Genomic DNA, 22,757 nt, shown 5'->3' with positions numbered 1-22,757 from the left:
TTGATGTTTCCCCAGTTTAGCAAATATATGATCATCTGTAATGGGCTTATCATTTAAATGATTTTCTCTCTAAAATTCAGATTAACTTGGCAAGAATTGTGGGCAGACTCTTTAAGAAACAAAACATTCCATTCTCCAATTTGTATTATTGCAATTTCATTATATGTTCAGCAAATTTACAGTAGCAACCCTGATGAATTAATCATTTCCAATATGTCGGATCATATAAATAAAATATCAGCTCATGTGGAAAAATCAGTTGATCTACCCTTTTTTCAGGAAACTTGCTTGAAACAGATAAAGTGATATTTTTCTGAAGAGTCACCGTTGCATTCTTCACTACTCTTCTGAAGATGCCATTTTTCAAGCATTCTGAAAGCATGTGGAATACTTTAGTTACTGCACTGGCTGCATGTGTGTTTGGAAAAGTCTACTGGAGGATCATGCCTCACGGAGACCCTAACATCTCTACATGCTAGTAGGAACTTTAAGTTTCAATTTCTCAACCTGAACTTTGTAGTTTTCATAATCCAAATAAAGAGACTAATCAGAAATAAAATTGTCATTGCTTATGGATATCTGTATTTTCTCAAGTTCCCAGGATTCACCTTGTAATAGCACATTTTAACTGGACTCAAATATGGACAAAGTACATTTCCCTCATACAGCTCACTAATTTTTGAAAAGGGAATTAGGCAATTACAAAAAGTAAGAGACTGGCAGCAATAGAGATGCAATATGTAAAAGGAAAATGCAGGTCCTATGCAAGGCTTCCCAAACCAATTTTTAATATGACTCATTTGTCCTGCTGAAGCTCAGGAACAAGTGTGTCATTTGAGGTAATACAATCATTGGGTCTCCCTTAAAAATTAACTTCCCCCATATCCCACTCTCTCCACATGAATTTTCATTCAAAGACAGCTAACACTAAGCAGCAAAGGCAAGAACAGAAAGCCAAGTGGTATCTTTATTAAACCAACCTGTCCTTCCTTTCCCAGTTTTAGTTATTTGCATATTGTGGTACCGGGGGACGGGGGGGCGGCCATAATATGCAACACAATATGTTGCTGAATTCCCATCAGGCAGCCAACATGACTAATGGTCAGAGAGGATGGGAAGCTGTAGTTCAACAACTGTAGGACTTCAGGCTCCTTGTCTCTGTTTGTAGACACACATATAAATTAGTTTCTTGGTGAAATTGCCATATTCTTGAATTAACTGAAATCTGAGCTAGAGTAACGCGCTTTAAAGAAACTCTATTGCAGAAAGCTTTCTTTCCAAAAGGAGTATTTGACAACAATAGATACAACTCACACATCTTAGGACATACTACTCTATAGAAAGTCAACCGTAACAATCTTCTTACCAAAATATGTTGAGGCATCTGCCAAATTGAAATCCAGACCAGACATCTGGACAGCTTTCTTTACTTATCCTCCTTTCTCTCTCCAAATACTAACAAATTGGGGTGGGTGGGGAAAATGCTTGCCATTTGTAACCTGCTGTGGAATGGAGATAATGGAGCACTCGGCATAATGTTATTAAGTAGTGACATGGATGCTATTTACCCATATAATTAATAAATAATGCCATAAATAGCCACATTAATGTGATCAGACATCAAAATTAAAAGCTAGCTTTTAATACAAGTCCAACTGGTTGCATTAGCTTATAAATTGTTTCTAGATGGAAGCCTGAGTAAAAACGTCATTCACAGTTCTAGCATACACGCAGCTGGTAATAATCTTATTGGTTAGAATGCGTAGAATGAATAGTGATTAATTTCTGAGGGAAAAATTACAATCCTGTTTCAGAAGGCCCTATAATTCCTGCTTAGTTCACAACTTTTTAACAATAAGTATGCTTGAGTGAATTTGGCTTGATTTCATCCCACTTGTTTCTTCCATCCATATCTCTGGCATCAGGACACGGAGAAGCTTGGGTTTGTAAGTTCATTGGGGCAGGGACCTTTCTTAAAATTCTTGTGCTATAAAGCACCTGGTACACTAATGGTGCTGGACAAATCATGCAAGCTGGGAATAAGGGATAATTTTGGCATACACATGGAAGGTACTTGAAACTGCCTGTACATGACTGCTCCTCTACACAGCAAGCCTTTGTGTGCGCACTGGCACAGCATGAAGATTGGCCCCGCCACACGGTTTGTCTCCATGCCACCTAAAGCGGCTTCCAGAAATGCCTGGCAGTCACATGAAAGCAAACTATACAGTGGGGACAAACATGAATGGTGACTGAGCTAGCTCATAGAAAACACCTCCCTGAGCTGAACTGCTATCATATGGAAACAGTATCAAATAGTCTCTGTGAGGCAGTTATATAGTGAGAATTAGTTAAATATAATTTATTTCAAAAGAGCTTGCTTCCTGTTAAGTGTCTTGCAGTCTCAGAACCTCTGTTGCAAAGTGTCTAAAACAGCATTGTTAAACTGATTTACATTTTTGGCCCCTTCATTTGAAATGCATTTAACTTCTAAACTTCAGACGCCTTTGGGATGAAGCAAGGGTTTGCCCTACCATGTCAAGCACAGTTCTGCACCACATACTGAATTTGAAAGGTACTGCTAGGCAGCTCTACAGTGACACCAATGCCAATCCCTGGTGATGACACTCAAGACACAGGTGTCCTCGTTAGCACATAGGAGCCACATAATTGAGCCTTAAGAAGCTCAAAATAATTGTATAGAATAGTAAAAGCCTCGAAATTTAACCAATTGCTAAAAGGCTTTAAAGGTAAAGATAAAGGGACCCTTGACCATTAGGTCCAATCATGACCGACTCTGGGCTTGCGGCGCTCATCTCGCTTTACTGGCGGAGGGAGCCGGCGTACAGCTTCCGGGTCATGTGGCCAGCATGACTAAGCCGCTTCTGGCGAACCGGAGCTACACACGGAAACGCCGTTTACCTTCCCGCCGGAGAAGTACCTATTTATCTACTTGCACTTTGACGTGCTTTCGAACTGCTAGGTGGGCAGGATCTGGGACCGAGCAACAGGAGCTCACACCGTCACTGTACATCAATTCAGTGCAGTGTAGGGGAAAAAAACATGTGTGGCTTTTGTGATATAAACCCAATAGCAGGTATTCATATGTTTTACTGATAAAACTGGTTTAAAAGGTGCCCAGCACAGAATGTAAACAATATAGAATCTTAATTTGGAATAATGCAAGTGGATTATTGGTTTATTCCACATGCCAATAGAATGATCTAGTACCATAAATATTCTACAGCAAGTATATGATGCCGTCCTAATAGTGGTTATTGGCTTTTAAAAGACATTAAAATAGTTTTGCATGAGAATTGAATTTAATAGGTTTGACAGGGACTAACCTTAAAGAATCCAATCCACTCAAATCCCCTTGAAGGCTGCAGCCGAATTTCATGCAAATATTAGAGAAGCAGTTAGGCACCTCAGATAGCAAGATGCTGAGTCCCTTTCTTTCCTAGATCCAAAACTAGGCAAAACAATGATACCTACTGCTAGACCTTTTTAAAGATACATCTTATGAAAGTTCTGATTTCATGCTAAAAGTAAAATAAAATTAGACTAGGGTGGAGACTGCTGAGGAATTGAAAATACTTCCCTCTCAAAGAAATTTGACACCTGGGCTCTCTTCATTTTCTGTGTCATAAAAATTGCATTACGTAAAGTCAAAGTTTGTATGTATTAAAAAATTGAAGAGTTGTGTTTTAAAAAGCATTCCAGATAAAACTAACATGCCAAATATACACAATTGATATTTATAAGGGGTGTTTTTAAGGGGGAGGGCAAAAAGCATTCGTAATAAAGGTGACCTTAAGTCATCCAAGATTTCTTTCTGAATTCTAAAAGCAGACAAAAATATATTGACTTTACCTATTTTGCTAGTGTGCTTCACTTTCCCCTTGTCTGCGTAAGTAGTCTCTATTACATATATGTACATACATCCAAACCATATCCAGATGGAAGGTATGTTTTACCATTAAAAATCAATTTTGTACCTGGATTTATTTATTTTAATGTAAAGCACTTGTAAATCTATTAATAGAAAACTGTCTAAAAATGGGAAGGGCAGAAATAAAACATTTTAAACTACCATGGACAAGCAGAAAAAATATACTCCTTTCCAAATGAATGTTACAATATACGTAGTCATGATTGTCTGAAAACAGCACATGTTGTACAAAGCTCCCAAGACGTTCTAGCACTTATAAACTCTTGGTTAACAAAGGGCGCCAAAAGCTCTTAAAAAGGGAAATACTTTATTTCTGCTAAATTAATGCTTCTAAGCATTAGATTTCATCAGCTCCACTTAGGCTAAAAGTCCCAAAAGGTTCTCCTCCCGAAAACAGGCTATATTTTATGGGCAAACCAGGCTATCTAAATCTAGATAAAACTCATTGGCTTTGTAATCATCTATACATCTAAATCTATATGCAAATCAAATGCTCTCATGCATTAACGCATTCCAAAGCACCCAGGAGTGAGAGAGGCTCGCAGCCTCTCCTAAGCCATCCATAGCCCTCAACTCCCCAGCTTCTATTTCCCTTTCTTTATTTACACTAGAGGTACCTAAATAATTCACACTGCCTCCTTTTCAGGCTGAACATTCTTCTGTTGAAGCTTGCAATGAGCAATTGCAGGAACCAGATGGACACATGAATGCAGCAGGTGGGACAGATGGCAGACCGCCCTGTCTGACGCTGGCTGCCTCGGCTTGCACTGCTTTTTCCTTCCAGGTACATTATCATCAGTGTAGCAGAAAGTGCTATGCAAGAAAGGGGGAAGGGGAGGAGGAAGAGAATCTTTGTACAAAACTATAGGAATGAGTTAAATAAATAGCCAGCTGCTCACTTGCATTTTCTAACCAAATGCAGTTTCTTTAAAAAATAATAATAATAATCATGGGATGTATCGATCTTCTCAAAGAAGCCCTCATCCACCCTATATATATATTTTACTGGCACATGGCTTAGAAACAGGTGTGATATAGGAGGTGATAAATAAGCCATTCCTAGAGCACGAATATTCACTGAAATATATGATGCACAAACAAAGCTGCTTCTTACTGTGGTTTCCAACTCCATTTTACCATTCGCAAACCATTATGCATTTGGTGATGTCAACTGATTTCTTAAAAAACTGTTCTGAGTTTCTGCCTGAAGCCATATTCCTTGTTACATGCAACCCCTAAATCCCCACTAAAGACAAGGACAGTTTTAGGTGTACTGAATTTAGCCTAACTTCCAGCTTTGAGATACATACTATGGAAATCTTATTACAGTACAAATTTGGAGTCTTAAAATTACTGGAATCAATGGGTACAGTAATACAGTACATACAAAGTATTTTCTTCATATAATGGGAAATGAACAATATGGGCATGTTTTTGTGCACAGGTGACAGAAAATTCAAACTAATTTTCTATTTGTTTTCCTTCTACTTTTCTTTCTTTCACATTCCTACACTTCAATGGTACAATCTATTTGTCCAGTCCCCAGGAGTTTATACACTTTTTGTCCTCTGAAGTGCACCATTCTTACACCAATGCAGACACTAGTTACCTTGTGTCATTAAAAACCTGCTATACAGAAAGTGTCGTTAAAGTTTGGTCACTATCCCGTAATTATGATGCAGTAACTTATCTCATAGGGACGCGGGTGGCATCGTGGGTTAAACCACAGAGCCTAGGACTTGCTGAAGGTCGGCGGTTCGAATCTCCGTGACGGGGTGAGCTCACGTTTCTCAGTCCCTGCTCCTGCCAACCTAGCAGTTCGAAAGCACGTCAAAGTGCAAGTAAATAGGTACTGCTCCGGCGGGAAGGTAAACAGTGTTCCATGCGCTGCTCTGGTTCACCAGAAGCGGCTTAGTCATGCTGGCCACATGACCCGGAAGCTGTACACCGGCTCCCTCGGCCAATAAAGCAAGATGAGCGCCGCAACCCCAGAGTTGGTCACAACTGGACCTAATGGTCAGGGGTCCCTTTACCCTTTACCTTTATCTCATGCTCTAAGCTCACTAAATAAATACTAATTCTAGTTGGTCAGAACAGCAGAATAAGTGTTTGCTATAATTTGTAAGAAATATTGCAAGGTTGTGCAACTTACAGATTTAAAGAACCATTTTGGATTGCATAAAACAGGAATTTGACAGGGTTTGTCTATATTAATAATTATCTAAATTGATAATGATCCGATCTAAATTGACAACAGCACTTGGAGAAAATGTGTACTCAAATGTTTTGCAAAAAAGAAGGAGAAAGCTGTGAGGATGGGAAGAGAAGGAAAAATCACTGAAATCCTATTTAACACTCTTGATATATTTCTGACCTGGCACACAGAAAGTTCTATTTAAGATCTCGCGAGACAGTCTGCTCTCCTAGGATTTCCAGACCGATTTTGAGGCCAGAGAGGTTAAGCAGTTTGGATAAGCTTCAGATAAGCATGCAAACTTTTATACCCTTAGGAGCACTGGTCAAGGCCCTGAAGCTTTAAGGCCCTGTTCACTTTTAATGTCAAGGCAAAAAAAGAAAGAAAGAGTTCAAGAATGATTTCATCAGCTATAACCAGTGATGATATCAGGTACCAATTACCTTTAAAATAAAACATAGGAAAGTAAAATATTTATTTGGTTAACCCAAGTTACCAATGCAATATACAGACTTTCAAGTTACACACAACTCTTCCTAAAATAAGATGTTCAGTGTGCACATTTGTATGTGCCTGCACATACACTTTTAGAGAATTGATATGGGGTCAATTTCTGTCAAGAATTTTCTCCAACCCAATATGGTAATATAGGATATTTTTACAGGCTATGTGATTATACTTGTTGCCCTGAGCTACTTCAGAAGGAAGGGCAGGATGTTATAAAAATATTAACACAAATATATATTAGGGGATATCTACTTGTGATAGCAGGAGATCCTATGGTTAGAAAACCCAAATAGCAGTCATAGTGGTTGATATTCAGACTAAGTACCTGGGAATCAGAAGGGTGTGCATAAACCCATGTCATAGTCTCCAAGGTGGTACCTCAGTTTACGAACTTAATCCATTCCAGAAGTCCGTTCTTAAACCAAAACCGTTCTTAAACCAAGGTGCGCTTTGCCTAATGAGGTCTCCCGCCACCAGTGCCCTTCCACCATTTGGATTCCATTCTTAGACTGAGGTAAAGTTCTCAAACCAAGACACTATTTCTGGTTTTGCGGAGTTTGTAAACCAAATGTTCTTAAATCGTACTCTTCTTAAACCGAGGTATGTCGCTCAGGGAAGAAAACTTACAGATACTATTTATATACTGTATCCAAATAAGTTCCAGGTTGCTTGCATATATACAGTACTCACTGGGATGTTTTAGGCTGTCTTTCCATATGGTAACTTCTTTCCCATGCTCCCCACCAAAGGGACATTAATGAAAATAAATGAACTTTTCAGTACAACATCCAATATTCAGTGCAAAGGACTGTGGCTACAAACAAACTATATACTCTATTTATTATCATCTAAGTAGTACTATTACCTAACCACATTACAGCTTAATAATCAAATAAAACCTATGCAAACATGTATTTTATTTGGTGGGGAGGGGGGATATCTTTTAAAGTAAGTGGGTCTTGGTTCCATATTTTAACCCCAGTCCAGAAATGCAGATGTGCTCATGGCACCCAAAATGGAGGAGTAAGTCGATTTATATGTGCTATCACCTCCTTCCTCCAATTTGAATAGAGAAACAATTTGAGGCATGGGAAGACTTTCAGTGCATTAACCAGTAAAGAGCACGGGTTTAGGTGAGGCAATGTGATTAAAAGCAACAATTTTTAGCAGAATGCTTTAGCTTACAGAAAATATTATTGCCATTACTATTTCACAAGCATTTAAGATATGTGTTTGTATAAAATACCTTCTGAATAATTTCAAGCCTTCATGGGGCTCGAAATATAAGAATAAACTTCAAGTTGTCCTCTTCTCCCAAATTCTAGTTATTTAAGGGATTTATATCATTCCCTTCAATAACATTCCCAGTGGGGCTTTCAAAATTTCAGTTGTGCCTGTGTGGTGTTCACTTTTTGAAGGGAATAGGGACACAATCATGCACACATTTATACAGGTCACTGTGCTTCTGGGATATCACTTTGTGACAGAAGAACAGTATCAATGAACCTTTGGTTTAAGTGTTCTATGAAATGTATAAGTTTTTTCTCCAAAATCATAAATGCACTTCAGAAATGTGACTACTTTAACATAGCATATGCTCTGATAAATTGTACTTGATTTTTAATCTAATTCTGCCACATGTGTACTGCGCAATCCTATACATGCTTACTCAAAAGTATAAATCCACTAAATTCAATGTGATTTACTGGCAAGTGGATTCAGGATTGAAGACTTAACAGCACCTTTATATCTGAAATTATTATCGCTTCAAATAAATCTGTTTAACCATAATTATGTTCAGAAGCATGCCCATTCATGTTTGTGCATGCATGCACACAGGGGGAAACAGGACAACATAGTATCTGAAAAATAATTATTATGCCCCAATGCCGTTTTCAAAAAGGCAGCAGAAAATGTTTCTGCTTGGTGGGAAAAGAGCTGTACTTTTAAATTAGCTATATTGAATCTAGATACCATAATTCACCAAAGTGCACAGCTGCTACAATTGGGGTCAGAATTTCAAAGACGCTGAAACGCAGCATCCCCTACTTTTCTCAATGGGAGCTGCAGGGTGCACAGCAATTTTGAAAACCTAGCTGCTTTGTTACCAAGCACCTACACAAGATAGCTGGGCACTTTCCAAAATCTCTCAATATATTCAGGTGCTCAAATGAATACTGTGCCATGTGTGTGTGTGGTTTCTCTGAGGTTGTCAAGAAAAGTGAGCCAGTTTAGACGTTCATGTGCTGAGAGGAAATTACATAGACTATTTATTAATACTCTCTCACCTTAAATACACATTTTACTAAGAGACTAAATTGCTCAGGTCAGATAAAATAGCAATTTATTACTGGGGAGCAATGAAGCCAACTCAGAAATTGTCACATTGATATTCTAGATAACAACAAAGGCAAAAATGTAGACCCCCTTATTCATCTGCAATGCAACCGAGGGTAAGGGAAGAGTGGAAGCTGGTAACCCTTAGCACAACTATACAACTACTAAGATCCACTTTTATTCAATTCCCATACCAAGTCCTGTCTTTTTGTTTAAGATAATACTTCTAAAGCTGTGTCCTGATGCATAAAATATAGACACTAAAATAACTTAAAAAAAATCAGCACCAGATTTCTTTTTCAAAGCCTATTTATAACATTAGGATATTAAAACTATCAAAGTCATACATAAGAGACTGCATTCCTATCTATCTCCATTTCCTACGTTACGTGTCCAGTCTGAAGACTGTAGTTTTGCTACTTTTAAGTTTTCGTTTTAGTTTATACTGGTCTGGAAGTAAAGAATGTAGTTTCTATACCCTTCACATGCCATTTCAGGTCCCTGGTTCTTTTGAGTCCCATGGCTCAAGCTGTCTTGCCCCTAACAATACCATTTCTGCTCTCCCACCCTACCCTCAAACTTCGGCAAGACGGGAGTGACACCAGAGTTCCTTTGAACGCAAGAACATACAGTGGTACTTCGGGTTACATACGCTTCAGGTTACATACACTTCAGGTTACAGTCTCCGCTAACCCAGAAATAGTGCTTCAGGTTAAGAACTTTGCTTCAGGATGAGAACAGAAATTGTGCGCCGGCGGCGCGGCAGCAGCAAGAGACCCCCATTAGCTAAAGTGGTGCTTCAGGTTAAGAACAGTTTCAGGTTAAGTACGAACCTCCGGAACGAATTAAATACTTAACCTGAGGTACCACTGTACATATAAATTCATGAACTTTCTTCCAGACAAGAAAGAAAGAAATTTTATTATTTTTGAAAATAATAGAGGAATAACAAAAATGCGTTGTTACTTATTTTTGAAGTGCTGAAAGAATATCCTTGGGTGCACATAAAACAAAATGCCAAATAAAACTAGACTATTCAAGGGAAAACATACATAAAGGTAGAGGAGCAGAATATGAGAAGCAGCTGAACAGGACCATTGACATCGCCCACTGGACAGTGTTTAGTAAATAGAGTGTGCATGGTGACCGTGTGTTTCTATTTGACTGTCCTTGTAAAAGCAAGGCAGGGCTTTCTGTTTTTAGTGCACACTTTGGTTCAGTGTTAATCCTGTTTTATGTTGTTCACACCTGCTACCGACTAGTAGCCTGCCACAAGTTTATGGCTTGTGCTGCTTTAAGTGAATCTCGGCTAACCCCACCTAGACCATCAACAAAAGTTGCCCTACTGAACCCAAAACAAAAGCTGATCTGAGTTTTAAAAGCTTTCTAAAATCACCATGATTCACATTCAGGTACTTTTCCTATAGTGTGTAGGGACTTGCACAATTTTTTCAGCAAAGCGAAATACCTTTTAAAACTTTTTTTTAAAAAAATATTTGCTATTATTATATACTATTATACATTTGGCATACATTCCATTCTGCCTAAGGAAAAATACGTATCTACTCCCATGTTATAAAGGCCACATACATACTGAACTGCGACAAGAAGAACATTACTACCAGATGTAAACTTAGTAAATTTTGTAAGGACATTTGCATACAACTCAACCGGATGAGTTCTGATTTTGCTTGCGGTGGTTTGAATAAAGAATGAAGAATGGCACTGAAAGTGCAAACCCCATATAAATATGCAGTGTTATAAATATGCAAACCCCACATAAAAATTGGAATCGTTTCCAGTGCCAATTAGAACACTGACATTTAAAGTGTAAGAAGGAGAGAGTGTGATATGTGTGCCCACACGCGCAATCAAGAGACCATTCTTCTCAGCTAGCCCTATAAGTTTCTGGAACATGCAAACACAGACACAGAGAGAACTAAAAGTATTCTTACCTCCCATCTTCAGCATGATCCGTTGAAAACAGATCTACAGGCCAAAATTTTATATAGCTTTATAAGCTTAAACACTTAATAGTGCAGGCCCATGGAAGTCTTATTTTTTTCAGTTGGTCCTCCCTAATAAATGTGCCTAAGGTTGCAAGCTAAATCAATACCACAGGAAAACATAATTTCCCTGTCAAGCATCAGCCCATTGCACTAAAAAGTGTAACATTACATCTCCTTTCCCCCGCTTTATATTAGCATTACATCTCTAAACAGTATATTTTATATACTGGGTAGATACCAACTTTAGCATACCAGTTTGTTTCTCAGCGCTCTCTCACTCTTTCTCATGACAGCCTTTATGCCTGTTATTTGTGCTCACTACAATGCAACACCTTGGTAGCTACTATAGATGTTCCACCTTGCCCATTTACTCTCTGCTAATGAGGCCCGGTCAAATTATCTGACCCTAATATCTGCCCAGCACATGTTAAGAGCACTGTCCTGAGACTGAAGAATAAGTGCACAGGAAGAGCCTATTGATCCCTGCATCTATGCTTTGCCACAAATCATAGGAAGTTACAAAAGTCGCTTTTACTTGGTAATCTCCAGGGTTTCAGACTAGAATATTGCCAGTTCTATGCAAAACCTGGGAATTTCTGCATGCCCTACCACTAAGCTACAACCCTTTCCTAAAACTAGGTCCTTTACACGCAAATAATGTCCTTTACCGTTGAGCTACATCCCTTCTCCAAGTTGTAGGACCACTGTCGCAAGAAAGTGAGACAAGGATCTAATTTTAGACCTTCGCTTTTGAGGACTGTTGCCTACATAGCCTGTTTCTGCAGCCATGGGGCTGCTTTCATCTCACTTACTTCCACATGGTCCTCTTTTCCTGAGGTAGATGAGCACTGACTTCACAGCAGTCGCGCTCTCCATGGCACTGCAGAGTGAAGCTAGCCTACAACTGGAGACCAGATGACTCTATGTCATCATCCCTGATGTAATGTCTCTACTGTAGTCTGCACAGGGGGCAGAACAGTGTCTGCGCAGCCTCTTTCCAAGTCACACTGCAGCAACAGCAACAGAGAAGCCTTAAGACAGCTCCTAGCCTTTCATCCTATGGTCTAATCTGTAGCCAAATGAATTCAGCCAGCCTTTTAAAGTGAAATCAGTGAATTTTCCATCAGCTCATACACAGCTGAGGGCGGGGGGGGGGGTGTCAAATAAAAGGTTTCCAGAAAGCACACTTTGATGTATCACACACCCAAAAATCTCTGCTGTTGTGATTGCTGCTAAAACTCCAGACCTACAATTACAAAATTTACCATCTTTTGCAACTTTTAAAAAAAATCACAGAGATTTGAAAAGAATAAGGCATTTTGAAAGCCCAAAAGTTACCATTTCGGAACAGTTTAATCATACTTCAATGACATGGGCAAGGCTGTACAGCTACACGTTTATCCACGTCATTGGCAATAGTAACTTACCGATAATTTGGTATTTGAGGTTTGGAGTAATATTGTTGATTTCCAGGCAATGTTATTAGTGGCTGAAAGAAAACAGTGGTGTGCCCTGCTGCCTTCCAGCACTGCTTCCAAATATGCCTGCTTCAGGAGGAGATAAGACTACTTTATTTTGATTGCAGTGTTTTCCCCAGGCAGACAATTTTATTTCAGTTTGAATCTTTAAACCATTACATTTTCAGTGATGCATTTTTATATTTACAGTTGACATCTTCGCAGAAGAATGAAACCTCTGAGCAACAGCTCTTAAAGCATGAAGTTTGCCTCAAGTAAGTACTTAAATTATTTTACACACAAATGGAGCCAGTTGTCTTTAGCTAAAATTTGATAAACCTTAAACTGAAGACCTTTCCTCTAAATGAAGGTCTCAAATTGTGAAAATAAACTTGCCAATGAAATATATATTTGCCCATACAAAAAGCCTATTGAAACCAGAACGGTTGGGACCATTTATCAGCTTGTCAACATCTTGCTCTTAAAAGTCCCACTCTCAGTTAAAGGTACAGAACAAGGGTGTCTCGATTAATCGAATGCTATTGACACAAATGGGTGACAGTGATCTCAATGAGGATAATGAATAAAAATCCCAAATCAATCAACTGTGGTTTATAGTACCATTTATCAACCTGAGTGCATCAAAGTTATCTGCACGTAGGAAGAGAAGCATAATAATGTTATAGTATTATATTAGAACAGCCTCAGAATAACATGCTTCCCTAAGGATCAACTAAAAGGATCAACTAAAGCAGCAGCTTGTAATGCTAAATATTATATATATATTAATTGTATATAAAATTAGTCAAACCTCAAACAATGTCTCACCAAGTATGTGTTGTTTTTGTCCACTTAAGTGATGGTGTTAGTATCACTATACGTATATTGACTATACGTATACTAAGACTTTAAGGTTGCAGTTACGCACTAATCTGGAAATAAGGCCCATTGAACTCAATAGGATTTACGGGTACATCAGACCTGACATGCACAGGATCACACTATGGTACAAAATTAATTTTTTTAGAACGCTGCCTATATACTTATCTTTGTTTCATTTCATTTCATTTTCTTATAAACTAAAAAAGAGTAGACTTTTGTTTTGCTTTAAAAACTGCCACAAAATAAATATACTGGGAAATATCACAATATTATATGACTTTTAGCTTTACATTATAGCGATGATTAAATTTCTAGTCTCACATTATTGAAAACAATGATGGCTATGTCAGAATATAATGTGCTCCCTGGTAAGATTAGGACACACATTTAATAGTATGGATAAAGATGCTGAAATTTTCTGAAGAACGCTTGAAACAGATGTAGTCCACTTATCAAAAGAGCTGTTGTTGTTGCCAAGGGCTTCTTTCTCAATATATTCACCTGCACTTTAGTCAAGGTATTAAGTCCTCCCCTTCATTACTGCATACTCACAAGCACCCTACTATTCAATTTAAATGGAAAAAAGGCATGACATGTCTAAAACATTTACTTTTGCTAATGTAAAAGTGTTGGCATTTTGCTCCATTCCTGATAAGCTGGTGCCAGTGGAAGTGATTATTCTTTTCTTATTCAAAGCATATCAGCAGCCGAAAGCACTCTCAATCTTATCAGGTGTATGAACAGCGCAGTTACTGAAAACAGTTTGTCCTGCTTCTCTCTCTTTCTGCCAGGCTATCAGATAAACCCAACCAACTAACTGTATTTACACACAATCAAACATAAGCTGTATCTTCGAAGAACTGTTGACTGATTTCAACATGCCACAGGTTTGCTGCTTGACACTGGTGACACAAAAATGCCAGCAGTGTGTATCCTCAAACTGCAATCATGAAAAAGGTCCCTCTATAAAAACATGCCAGAAACATGCCAGACAAAAAGTGGGTGGCAGCAAGGCAACAAGAGGCCTTAGGAATTATCAACCTTGGTCTACTTCCCTCATTATAATGGCATCCCAGTATACTGGTATGATTTCATGGTGCGTGAGTCTTCTTTGACATTGAACACACATTTTCTCTATAGGCGTTGCTTTTTATCATGCTCTTGGCTTGCTAATTCCCTTTAATTCATTTTTATTGTTTATTAGTAAACACAGAAAGCAACCACTCGAACTATGGAGATAGCATATGCAATAGAAATGCTTAAATAAATATTAAATTTGATTACAAAGTGTGTAATCCTTGCTCCACAGAAGGCAAAAGCTGTGGAGTGTGATTGCCCCCCATCCCATGTATCCCAACTTCTTTTGCTAAATACCCTGGCATAACAGAAAAACACAGGCACATTCTACACCTGAGCCCATCTTGTGCTTCTACCTCAACTCCAGAAGCAGAATGAGCATCCTTTAGATTTGTAGGAAAACAATGAGATGAATTAAACCAAGTGTGCTGTGCTGTGTAATTCAGCCGATTGTTGCTTCTCCATCTGTGAAGCCATGGTCCCCTTGATTGATGGGACAGGTGTCACTCATACTGATGTAAACTGGTGCCAGTGGATGCTCAGCTCTTGCTAATATGACCCTAGTACTCCTGTAGAAAACCATTTTCTAATACAGTGATGATACTGTGCCTAGTTGTCTTCCTTCAAATACTGGAAGTCCTATCTTCCACCTCTACTATTTCTGGGAAAATATAACGTAAAAGAAACAGACTTTCATGCTGTTTCAGAACATATGATCATCCCCTCTAGGCAGATGACTGCTGTCAGAATAAGCCACTTATGGAACAATTATTCGTTATTGGAATATTTAAACTGCTAACCTGGAAAATATATTTTTGCTGTGTAAATACTGTATAGTGTTCGTTATCAGTCAATACATTTATTTGCATGTTGATATTCGCCACCTTTCCAAATCTACCATTATATATTTCCCAGTTTTGGACGCTCCACCTCCTTATTATGTTCCCCCCTCCCTGTCTTAACTTTAAACAAACAAAGCAAATTATTTATTTGTTGGTTCACTAACCTACATGGACCAGGCTTGCCAAAATGAATTCCTCTGGTGTATATTTCAGCCATAATACCCTTTTCATCTGACATCACCTGGGAATATTTAAGGAAAAAAGAAGAGCCTTTAACTTAAGAATCAAACTAAAACCTGCAGTAAACCCCAAGTAATTACAATACGTAAAAAAAAATGTCTTGCAAACAAATAAAAAAGGCAACTGCACATCCATAAAGGTCAGCCCTTGCTTTCTAACAACTTAAGACATAAATTGAATGTTATTTCAAACAGCAGTCTGAATGCAATGAACAACCATGTTCCATCGCGTACGATATTAATATTTTATTCGCTATTGGTGGTAGGGTATAGAAATGCAAAGAAAAACAAAACATCACAGAAAATAGTGGACGTTTTCTCCAATACTATTGTTGTTGACAAACTATAAGGAAAGAGGAACAGAAACCCAGGGTGTACGGGCAGATAGCGTTGAAAAGGCCATCTCATTCTCCCCCCGCCACACATTATGTTCTTATCTACTTGCATCTTTATAAGGGAAGGAATTTAACTATTGCTCTTGGGCAAGCCCACTTCACTTTATGTGTCTTTTATCCATTATATTTGTTACTGACTGTACATCTGTATGCTTTTAAGGAGATAAAAGTTTGAACTGAGGTCGTCTTGTTTCTGGCTGGCGCTCCACACATTTTTTTTGCTATGTGGGTTTGAAAACAAGCATCCACAGATTGGCAACATGTTCTCATTCTAACTAGCCACAGCCATCAACGTCTGATCACACCTATTAAAATCGCTTTGTAGCCCATGCAACATCTTGCGACAGCTTGACCAGTTGTTTAAGGAAAGGGTGTGTGATGGAGCAAAGCTAAATCGACACATCTGTGATACTTCGGATGCCCCTCAGCATGGCTAATATTAATTTGTTTTCTTTGGCTAGGTAAGTGCTGCCAAAACACATTACATATGGTATGTAGTTCCAATCAAAATGATGAAAAGGAGATGTGCACTTTTGTCTCACTCAAAACATGAAAAGACACAGAGGAATAAGTGAGACAGCAGCGTGCAAACTAATAAGGCTGAGAAAAAGGTCTATGTGGATTTTTGTTTTACCATTGTTTCCTATCATAATTCACAAGGCTAGTTGCGCTTATTTTAATGGAGGGTACCCAAAGATTCCACTGCCCGAGTGGAAAACACTTTCTCTCATTGGGCTGGGGAAGGTGGTTATCTCCCCCCCCCCTTGCATCCCCCTGCCCTGCAAAAACTGGTTCCAGAGGGAACTCTCCTAAGTAGATTTTGGGAAGAAAGGAGGCCTGTAGGTGATGGGAGCAAATCAGCAGCCTCCCAATACATGAGCACAGCAAGATCGTTTGATCTAAACCTACAAATTTGACTTCCAGGAATTGATACTTTAAAAATACTTAAGTTGTATTTTAAGCTTTAGTTTCAGTACTATATGAATTCTATTATTTAGATGATTAACAAATTTCAGATTTACAGTTACTGAAGAAAATACCTTTTTTCCAGTTACAAAGGAGAGAAAAAAATAAGATTGTCGGCTTTTGTACATTGCTACTGTATTTTAAAATATGTGTAAAATATACACAGTTCTTTAAAACAATGATATATGTATTAGTTCATTTGTGGGAAGGTGGGAGAGAAAGAAAACTTTTAAAAAAGCAACACCTGCTTTCATTAAAGACTGTCATAACAGATGTATATTTTAGCATGACAGCTATCTGCTCCCCCTTTAGAGGCATAATTTTTAATACAGCCTTTAGAGTAAAAATGGAAAATTCAACTCAACATTATGAGCAACAAGAACTTATGACACAGATATGCAAAAAAGGAGAAAGTTTTTTTTAAAAAAGCACCTTTTATGAAGCAATAATTGGTGATGGGATAAAGCAAGTGTTTTCAAAGGGGGGGGGAAATTCTAGGCAAAAGTTTTCTTTCATAAAATTTAAAAAGCATTTTATTTATATAGAGGAGCCTGTTTTAACTACTAACTTGCTCTGACTGGAGAGAATAAATATTTCACAATTGGAAAGGAAGGAATACAGCATAATTGCATTGAGTTCTATATACTACATGATCAAATAAGGCTATGTTGCCATCTTAAGTCTTATTATTCACCAGTATGTCCCGCTGAAATAAATGGAGCTTAATAATATGCATATTTTTAAAGGATTGCAGCTTCTTAGGAGGATTTAGTCTTCAGGCATGTATCATTATGCAAGAATGACACAAGTTACTTTGGAGAGCAAAACAATTACATTTTTAGAATCCGTTGTATCTGATTATTATAAAATTTGGAGCAATTAGAGCAAACTCCTATAAAGGATTTTTTTTTAATGTTCTAAGAGCATCCGAACTCAGCAGAAAACATTTAGAATACAAGCGTAAATAAAATTAAAAGGTGCATGCAACATATAGAAGTTTATATTAAAATAGTTTAATTTTCTATTTTAATATTTCTATTAAAAGTAATACTTTTAATATAAAACTGACCATATGTCAGAAGAGTTATGCATTCAGTTCTGCCTTGGGAATGCAAACATAAAAATCCTATCTGTTACAACTGATGAACGCAGAAGTTCAGAGAACTGTATTATGGTATCTTCTGTTGCACAGAAATATGAAGGAGAAAATAACAGCAGCTGACTGTATATCCAAAGGAACGCATCAGCCAACAAAAAGTCTAGACATTCTAATATCTAACATTGTTATTTAGTGAGTTTCTTTCTTTAAGATAACAAATTTCAAAAGCTGTTTGCTTATGTATACTGAATACAACATGCAAATATAATTACAATGTACATACTCTAAGATGTAGACATTTAAAGCTGGCGCCTATGTGCCTATTCATCCATTATCAGCTGTGATAAAAACATGATTTTTTTTATATCAGTGTAAATAAACACTGATATGCCTTAGCCAAGTGTAACTGGATATGGAAAGAAAGAAAGAAAGAAAGAAAGAAAGAAAGAAAGAAAGAAAGAAAGAAAGAAAGAAAGAAAGAAAGAAAGAAAGAAAATGAGAGAGTGAATCCTCCCCAAAAATGTGGAGAATATGTAAAATGCGGATCTCAGACTGCAGGAGACTGCTGGTTGTCATTCCAGCACTATCAAACATATACACATGAGTATGATTGGAGACAGAGAAGCTAAATATTTCACTGTCAGAGCATGTCGAGAAGTGCAATTCATTTCTCTCTCATGTGCTTTAGGACAATGACAATTTAATACAAGGCCACTGGATGTAAAAGAGATAAAAACCAAACCAGCCCAGCATAATCACAGATTTCCTCCTGAGAGTTTGCTAGGGCTAGAGAGGCACTAGGTAGATATCAATGTTTATTGTTTCTGTCCCCAATGAATGTGTTATGAAGCAGAGACCAAGGCATACGTAATATAAAGAGTTGCTTTAAACTTCTAGACAGATGCTCTCCCATATTTCTTATTTACCCCATATTTATCCCATATTTCTTACATTCAGCATTTTTACTGACTGATAATAGGATAACAAGAATATTCATAAAGGGCCATTGCTTTGAAGAGTGTCAATAAATATTGGTGTTCATTTCTATACACTTTTGCAGCGATACCAAAGCCAAAGGTCACTGTGCATCAGAAATGTTCAATACCAGGAAGTTTGCCAGACTATTTAACCACACTGCAAATAAAAAAGAAAGAAAATAGAATATAGCATCATGTTATTAACCTAAGATTGCATAAAATACTAGCCTCTGCCTTAAAATGAGAAGGGGTTTCAGGAATTGTCTAAAAATAATCACATACAAGTTACCTTCTGTGTTTGATGTATAGTGCCATGCATTCTGAAATTAATTGCAAAAGTAGGGCTTGGCTAATGAGGCGGTCCTTATCTTTCCTCAGCAGTCCAAGCGGAAGTATTCCCCCCCCCCCCTTTGCAGGCTTAATATGTTTTTCCTTTCTTTAAATTCCCAAAGTGATACCCAAGGTAACTTCAAATCAGATAAAACCCACAGAAGTCATCTCCTGAACCATCATCCTTCGCCAAAAAACAACAACATAGGTTTGTTTCTGTTGTTATCAGGAGAAGAAAAGAATAATGTGATGAGATCCATCCCTCTTCACACTTCTTAAGTGTATTTAAGACAACTAATCAAGAGTATTAGTTATGCCCCGTAATATAAATTATTTCCAAAGTATATCTACAAAAAAAGTCTTAAGGTAAGAATTGCTTTAAAATGGGACAGCAAACCTTTGGGGAGAAAGTGGGGGGGGAGAATAACAGGGGGGGGGGAATGATCATCCATTCAAGAGAATTAATGGATATTCACAAGGGCTTTGCTAATAACACAGGTTAATTACTGCTGCAACACACCAGGCTCAGTAAATAAGAGTAGAACCATAAACACATTAAAAGGAGCAACCACTACTAAAAAAAAAAGGGGGGGGGAGGTCAGGCCCAGCAAATAAAAAGCTGTCAGACAGCCATTTCAGCACCAGCTCTTTGCACTCTGTGACAGCTGTAAAAACTTGCAGAAAAGGCATATGAACAAAGAAATCCAAACTTGGAAAATATAGTAAGGGAGTGTATGACAAGGCCCATTTGGGTAGACGTGTAAGAACCGAATAGGAAAAGCCATACACTCATTCTCATTTAACCAGTAGGCATGCTTACACCTTGCTGTATTTGAATTTAGGGGACAGTGTTCTTTAGGTTTCTTCCCCATACATACCGCCCTATTATATTAATACACATATAGTGTTCTTACCCACAGATGATGTGTTCTTATTTATATAGGACATTTATCACATCCATGATATAGGCAGCCCTCACCTCAAGAAGTCTACCCTTGCAGTCATAATAAGGAGCATTAACTTTCTTCTTATTAATTATCAGCTACCCCTCCCCCACAGCAAATATTGCATAGATTTTCCAGATCAAATTTTACTGGAAATAAGACCTATGCAATAAAAGGAGGGAGGAAGTAACACACATTTAAATAAGTGATATTGACAAAGAAGAAAATGAAGACTCCAGCAAAGTAGCTCTCACATTTATGCTGTTTTTGACAGTGAAATCTGTAAACAATCTTTCAAAGCCCTCAAGTATCTTTGGTCTCCCAATTCCGACATCAGTGTTCACTATTAAAATTTTAGCCATCCATCCTAAGTTTCAGTTCTTGGCATATCACATTTACTACAAAACAAGTTGGTTTCTAAAATAATGTACACTGTGACATTCACTTTAGCTGTGCCTCATTTCAGTCCTGTTGTATTTTAATGGGGGAAGTGTGGAAGAGGTCGAGGGTTCAAATTCATGAAACGGACAGAGCTACAGAGGTAAACGTACACAGCTCAGAGAAGATATCTGAAGTCACAAATCTATTTGCCTCTCTATGCCTGGCATTCAGAGATCATGTTTAAATTTACGAAGCTAGTTCCTCCCCCTCCCCTTTTTTGGAGTGTTTCAATTGCCTTTCCTTCTTCCAACAGCTGTGACAACTGTTAAAACAGTCAGTAAAATTAAGTCCGCTCTTTAATCCTTTAGTCAATGTTACATTTTAATCAGAGGTTTGAGATTTTGCATTATGAGCACACCGTTTCATTTAGAACAATTAAAGTGACAAACACACGCGTAAATCAGCAACTATATTTGTTGCATCTGTTCCATTATTAACTGCTATTTGAAATTATTAGTATTACTGGTTTTGCTGAAAAGGCAATAGCAAGGTTTGCAGCTGGCTTTAAGTTTTTGCATTCTTTAACATGCGCTATCCAGATATCAAAGCATACCTAATGTCAGTGAGGCAGATGTCTATGTGCTCCCCAAATGTTCTGTCAGTTTTTAGCCTGGCTTCCCTCCCCACCACCACATTACACACTCAATAAAGTGCAAGCTCTAGAAGTAGTCCACTACTTTTATTTAATCTCTGAGCTGCCTTTGTAGTTTGGTGTGCATTATATGCCACAAAACAAAAATACAATTACTGGCAATATTAATAGCAAGTAAGGCGGTGTGGTTTATTAATTGAGACATACAGACAGATGTGTTGCAGTGCATTAGAGTTCTGCCTGCCCACGAAACCACAGATCCACCTAGCCTTGCATCTGGAAGACTTTTAACAGAGGCAGGGGGGGGGGAGAGAAGAGTGCTAATTGTAGTGGGGAGAGAGAATAGTTTGAATCTTCCACCAGAGCCAAAAAGACACGTGCCCCGATTTCATTTAAATGCATCTACTTTAAGCGGCTTATCAAAACTAATCATTCAAATTAGCTCTAAGAAGGTAAATTCAAGAAAGCTCCTTAAAAAAAGAACATCGTCCTAACTTTAGAATCTATCCTCCTCCTACTTCCCCCACCAAAGAAAACCACCCATCTCAACTTGGAACAGTGACAACTGCACTTATGCACAGATTAAGACATTTTAGACCACACTGCACATCAACTTACTGAGTACTGATCTATAAACCGTATCTCAGTGAGCATGCTACTACTGTTTATTTACCTTCTTCTGCAGGTGAACGAGGAATCCTGCCTCTTACCACCCGCACACACACTATACCAGTTTCCGATTGGCAAGCTCTTTTATTGTCTATATTATTTCTGAACGTCTAAAGCACTTTAAGAAACCCACACAACTCTGACTTAATTGCAACTCACCAAAATAATATGCAGACACTATGGACAGCTAGTGGGCATGTACCCACAACACACTGTCACTTCCTAGTACAGCCACACTATGCATTCTGTCCAGGGCTGAGTCAACTGACAGCTTCCACAGTGCGTAGTATTTAGCCCAGAATTAAGTTTACAAGCTCTCCAAGTTCTAGGCTGTCAAATTTGCATTTGGAATCTCCCCACTCTTTGCTCTGCTCTCCGATAAGAGCTGAGAAAACATGCATTAAACTATGTGCCTTTAAGAGGCATGTTAAATGTACTGAATACACGAAGCATCTACAGTACTTTATTGTGTGTGATAAATAAATTAATAGTACCAATTGCGGAAATGATTATTTTTTTAAAAAAAAACATTAAAACCCTATATTCCAATTGAAACAAAATACTGGCTCAGGAAGTGCCACATGCACACACCCTTCCCTTGCTCTCTAATAGACCGATTTGTCACTAAATGACTGGAACGTTACGTTCTACTTAATTACAGAGCACTATCCTTAAAGTGGGATTAAACAGTTGGGCTGATTCCCCCTCCTAACTATGCATAGCTATAAACACCAGAAAGATCAAAATATCTAACTGAAAAGGTCCTAAATATTTAAATCCTGTTCTCAGAATACGTCCTTCTTAAACTCTGTTGGGGAGGGGGGAAAGTGGGGGGGGATAAATGTGTC

At 38.0% G+C, this 22,757-nt stretch overlaps 1 protein-coding gene across 17 annotated transcripts in view; it reads right to left on the bottom strand.

Moving 5' to 3' along the window:
• ESRRG (estrogen related receptor gamma) overlaps positions 1 to 22,757 on the bottom strand; it is a 485,944-nt gene that overhangs the window by 175,859 nt on the left and 287,328 nt on the right. For 7 of the 17 annotated variants that reach the window (XM_081186039.1, XM_081186028.1, XM_081186040.1 and 4 more), the window contains 2 exons: positions 15,422 to 15,498; positions 12,427 to 12,546 (listed from right to left, as the gene is read on the bottom strand). The exons of 5 other annotated variants lie outside the window; for them this stretch is intronic. In XM_081186039.1, coding sequence (XP_081042165.1) covers positions 12,427 to 12,546; positions 15,422 to 15,495 — 194 coding nt within the window. In that variant the 5' untranslated portion in view covers positions 15,496 to 15,498. Of the gene's footprint in view, positions 1 to 1,366; positions 1,462 to 12,426; positions 12,547 to 15,421; positions 15,499 to 22,757 lie in introns of those variants that run through there. 5 more of the 17 variants (XM_081186046.1, XM_081186029.1, XM_081186030.1 and 2 more) reach the window with 3 other exon arrangements.

This window comes from Podarcis bocagei (genome assembly GCF_964188305.1).
Source record: "Podarcis bocagei genome assembly, chromosome: 3".
NCBI classification, from domain to species: Eukaryota; Metazoa; Chordata; class Lepidosauria; order Squamata; family Lacertidae; genus Podarcis; species Podarcis bocagei.
Note: the sequence above shows the minus strand (reverse complement) of the source record. Positions and strands in the feature narration are given on the sequence as shown.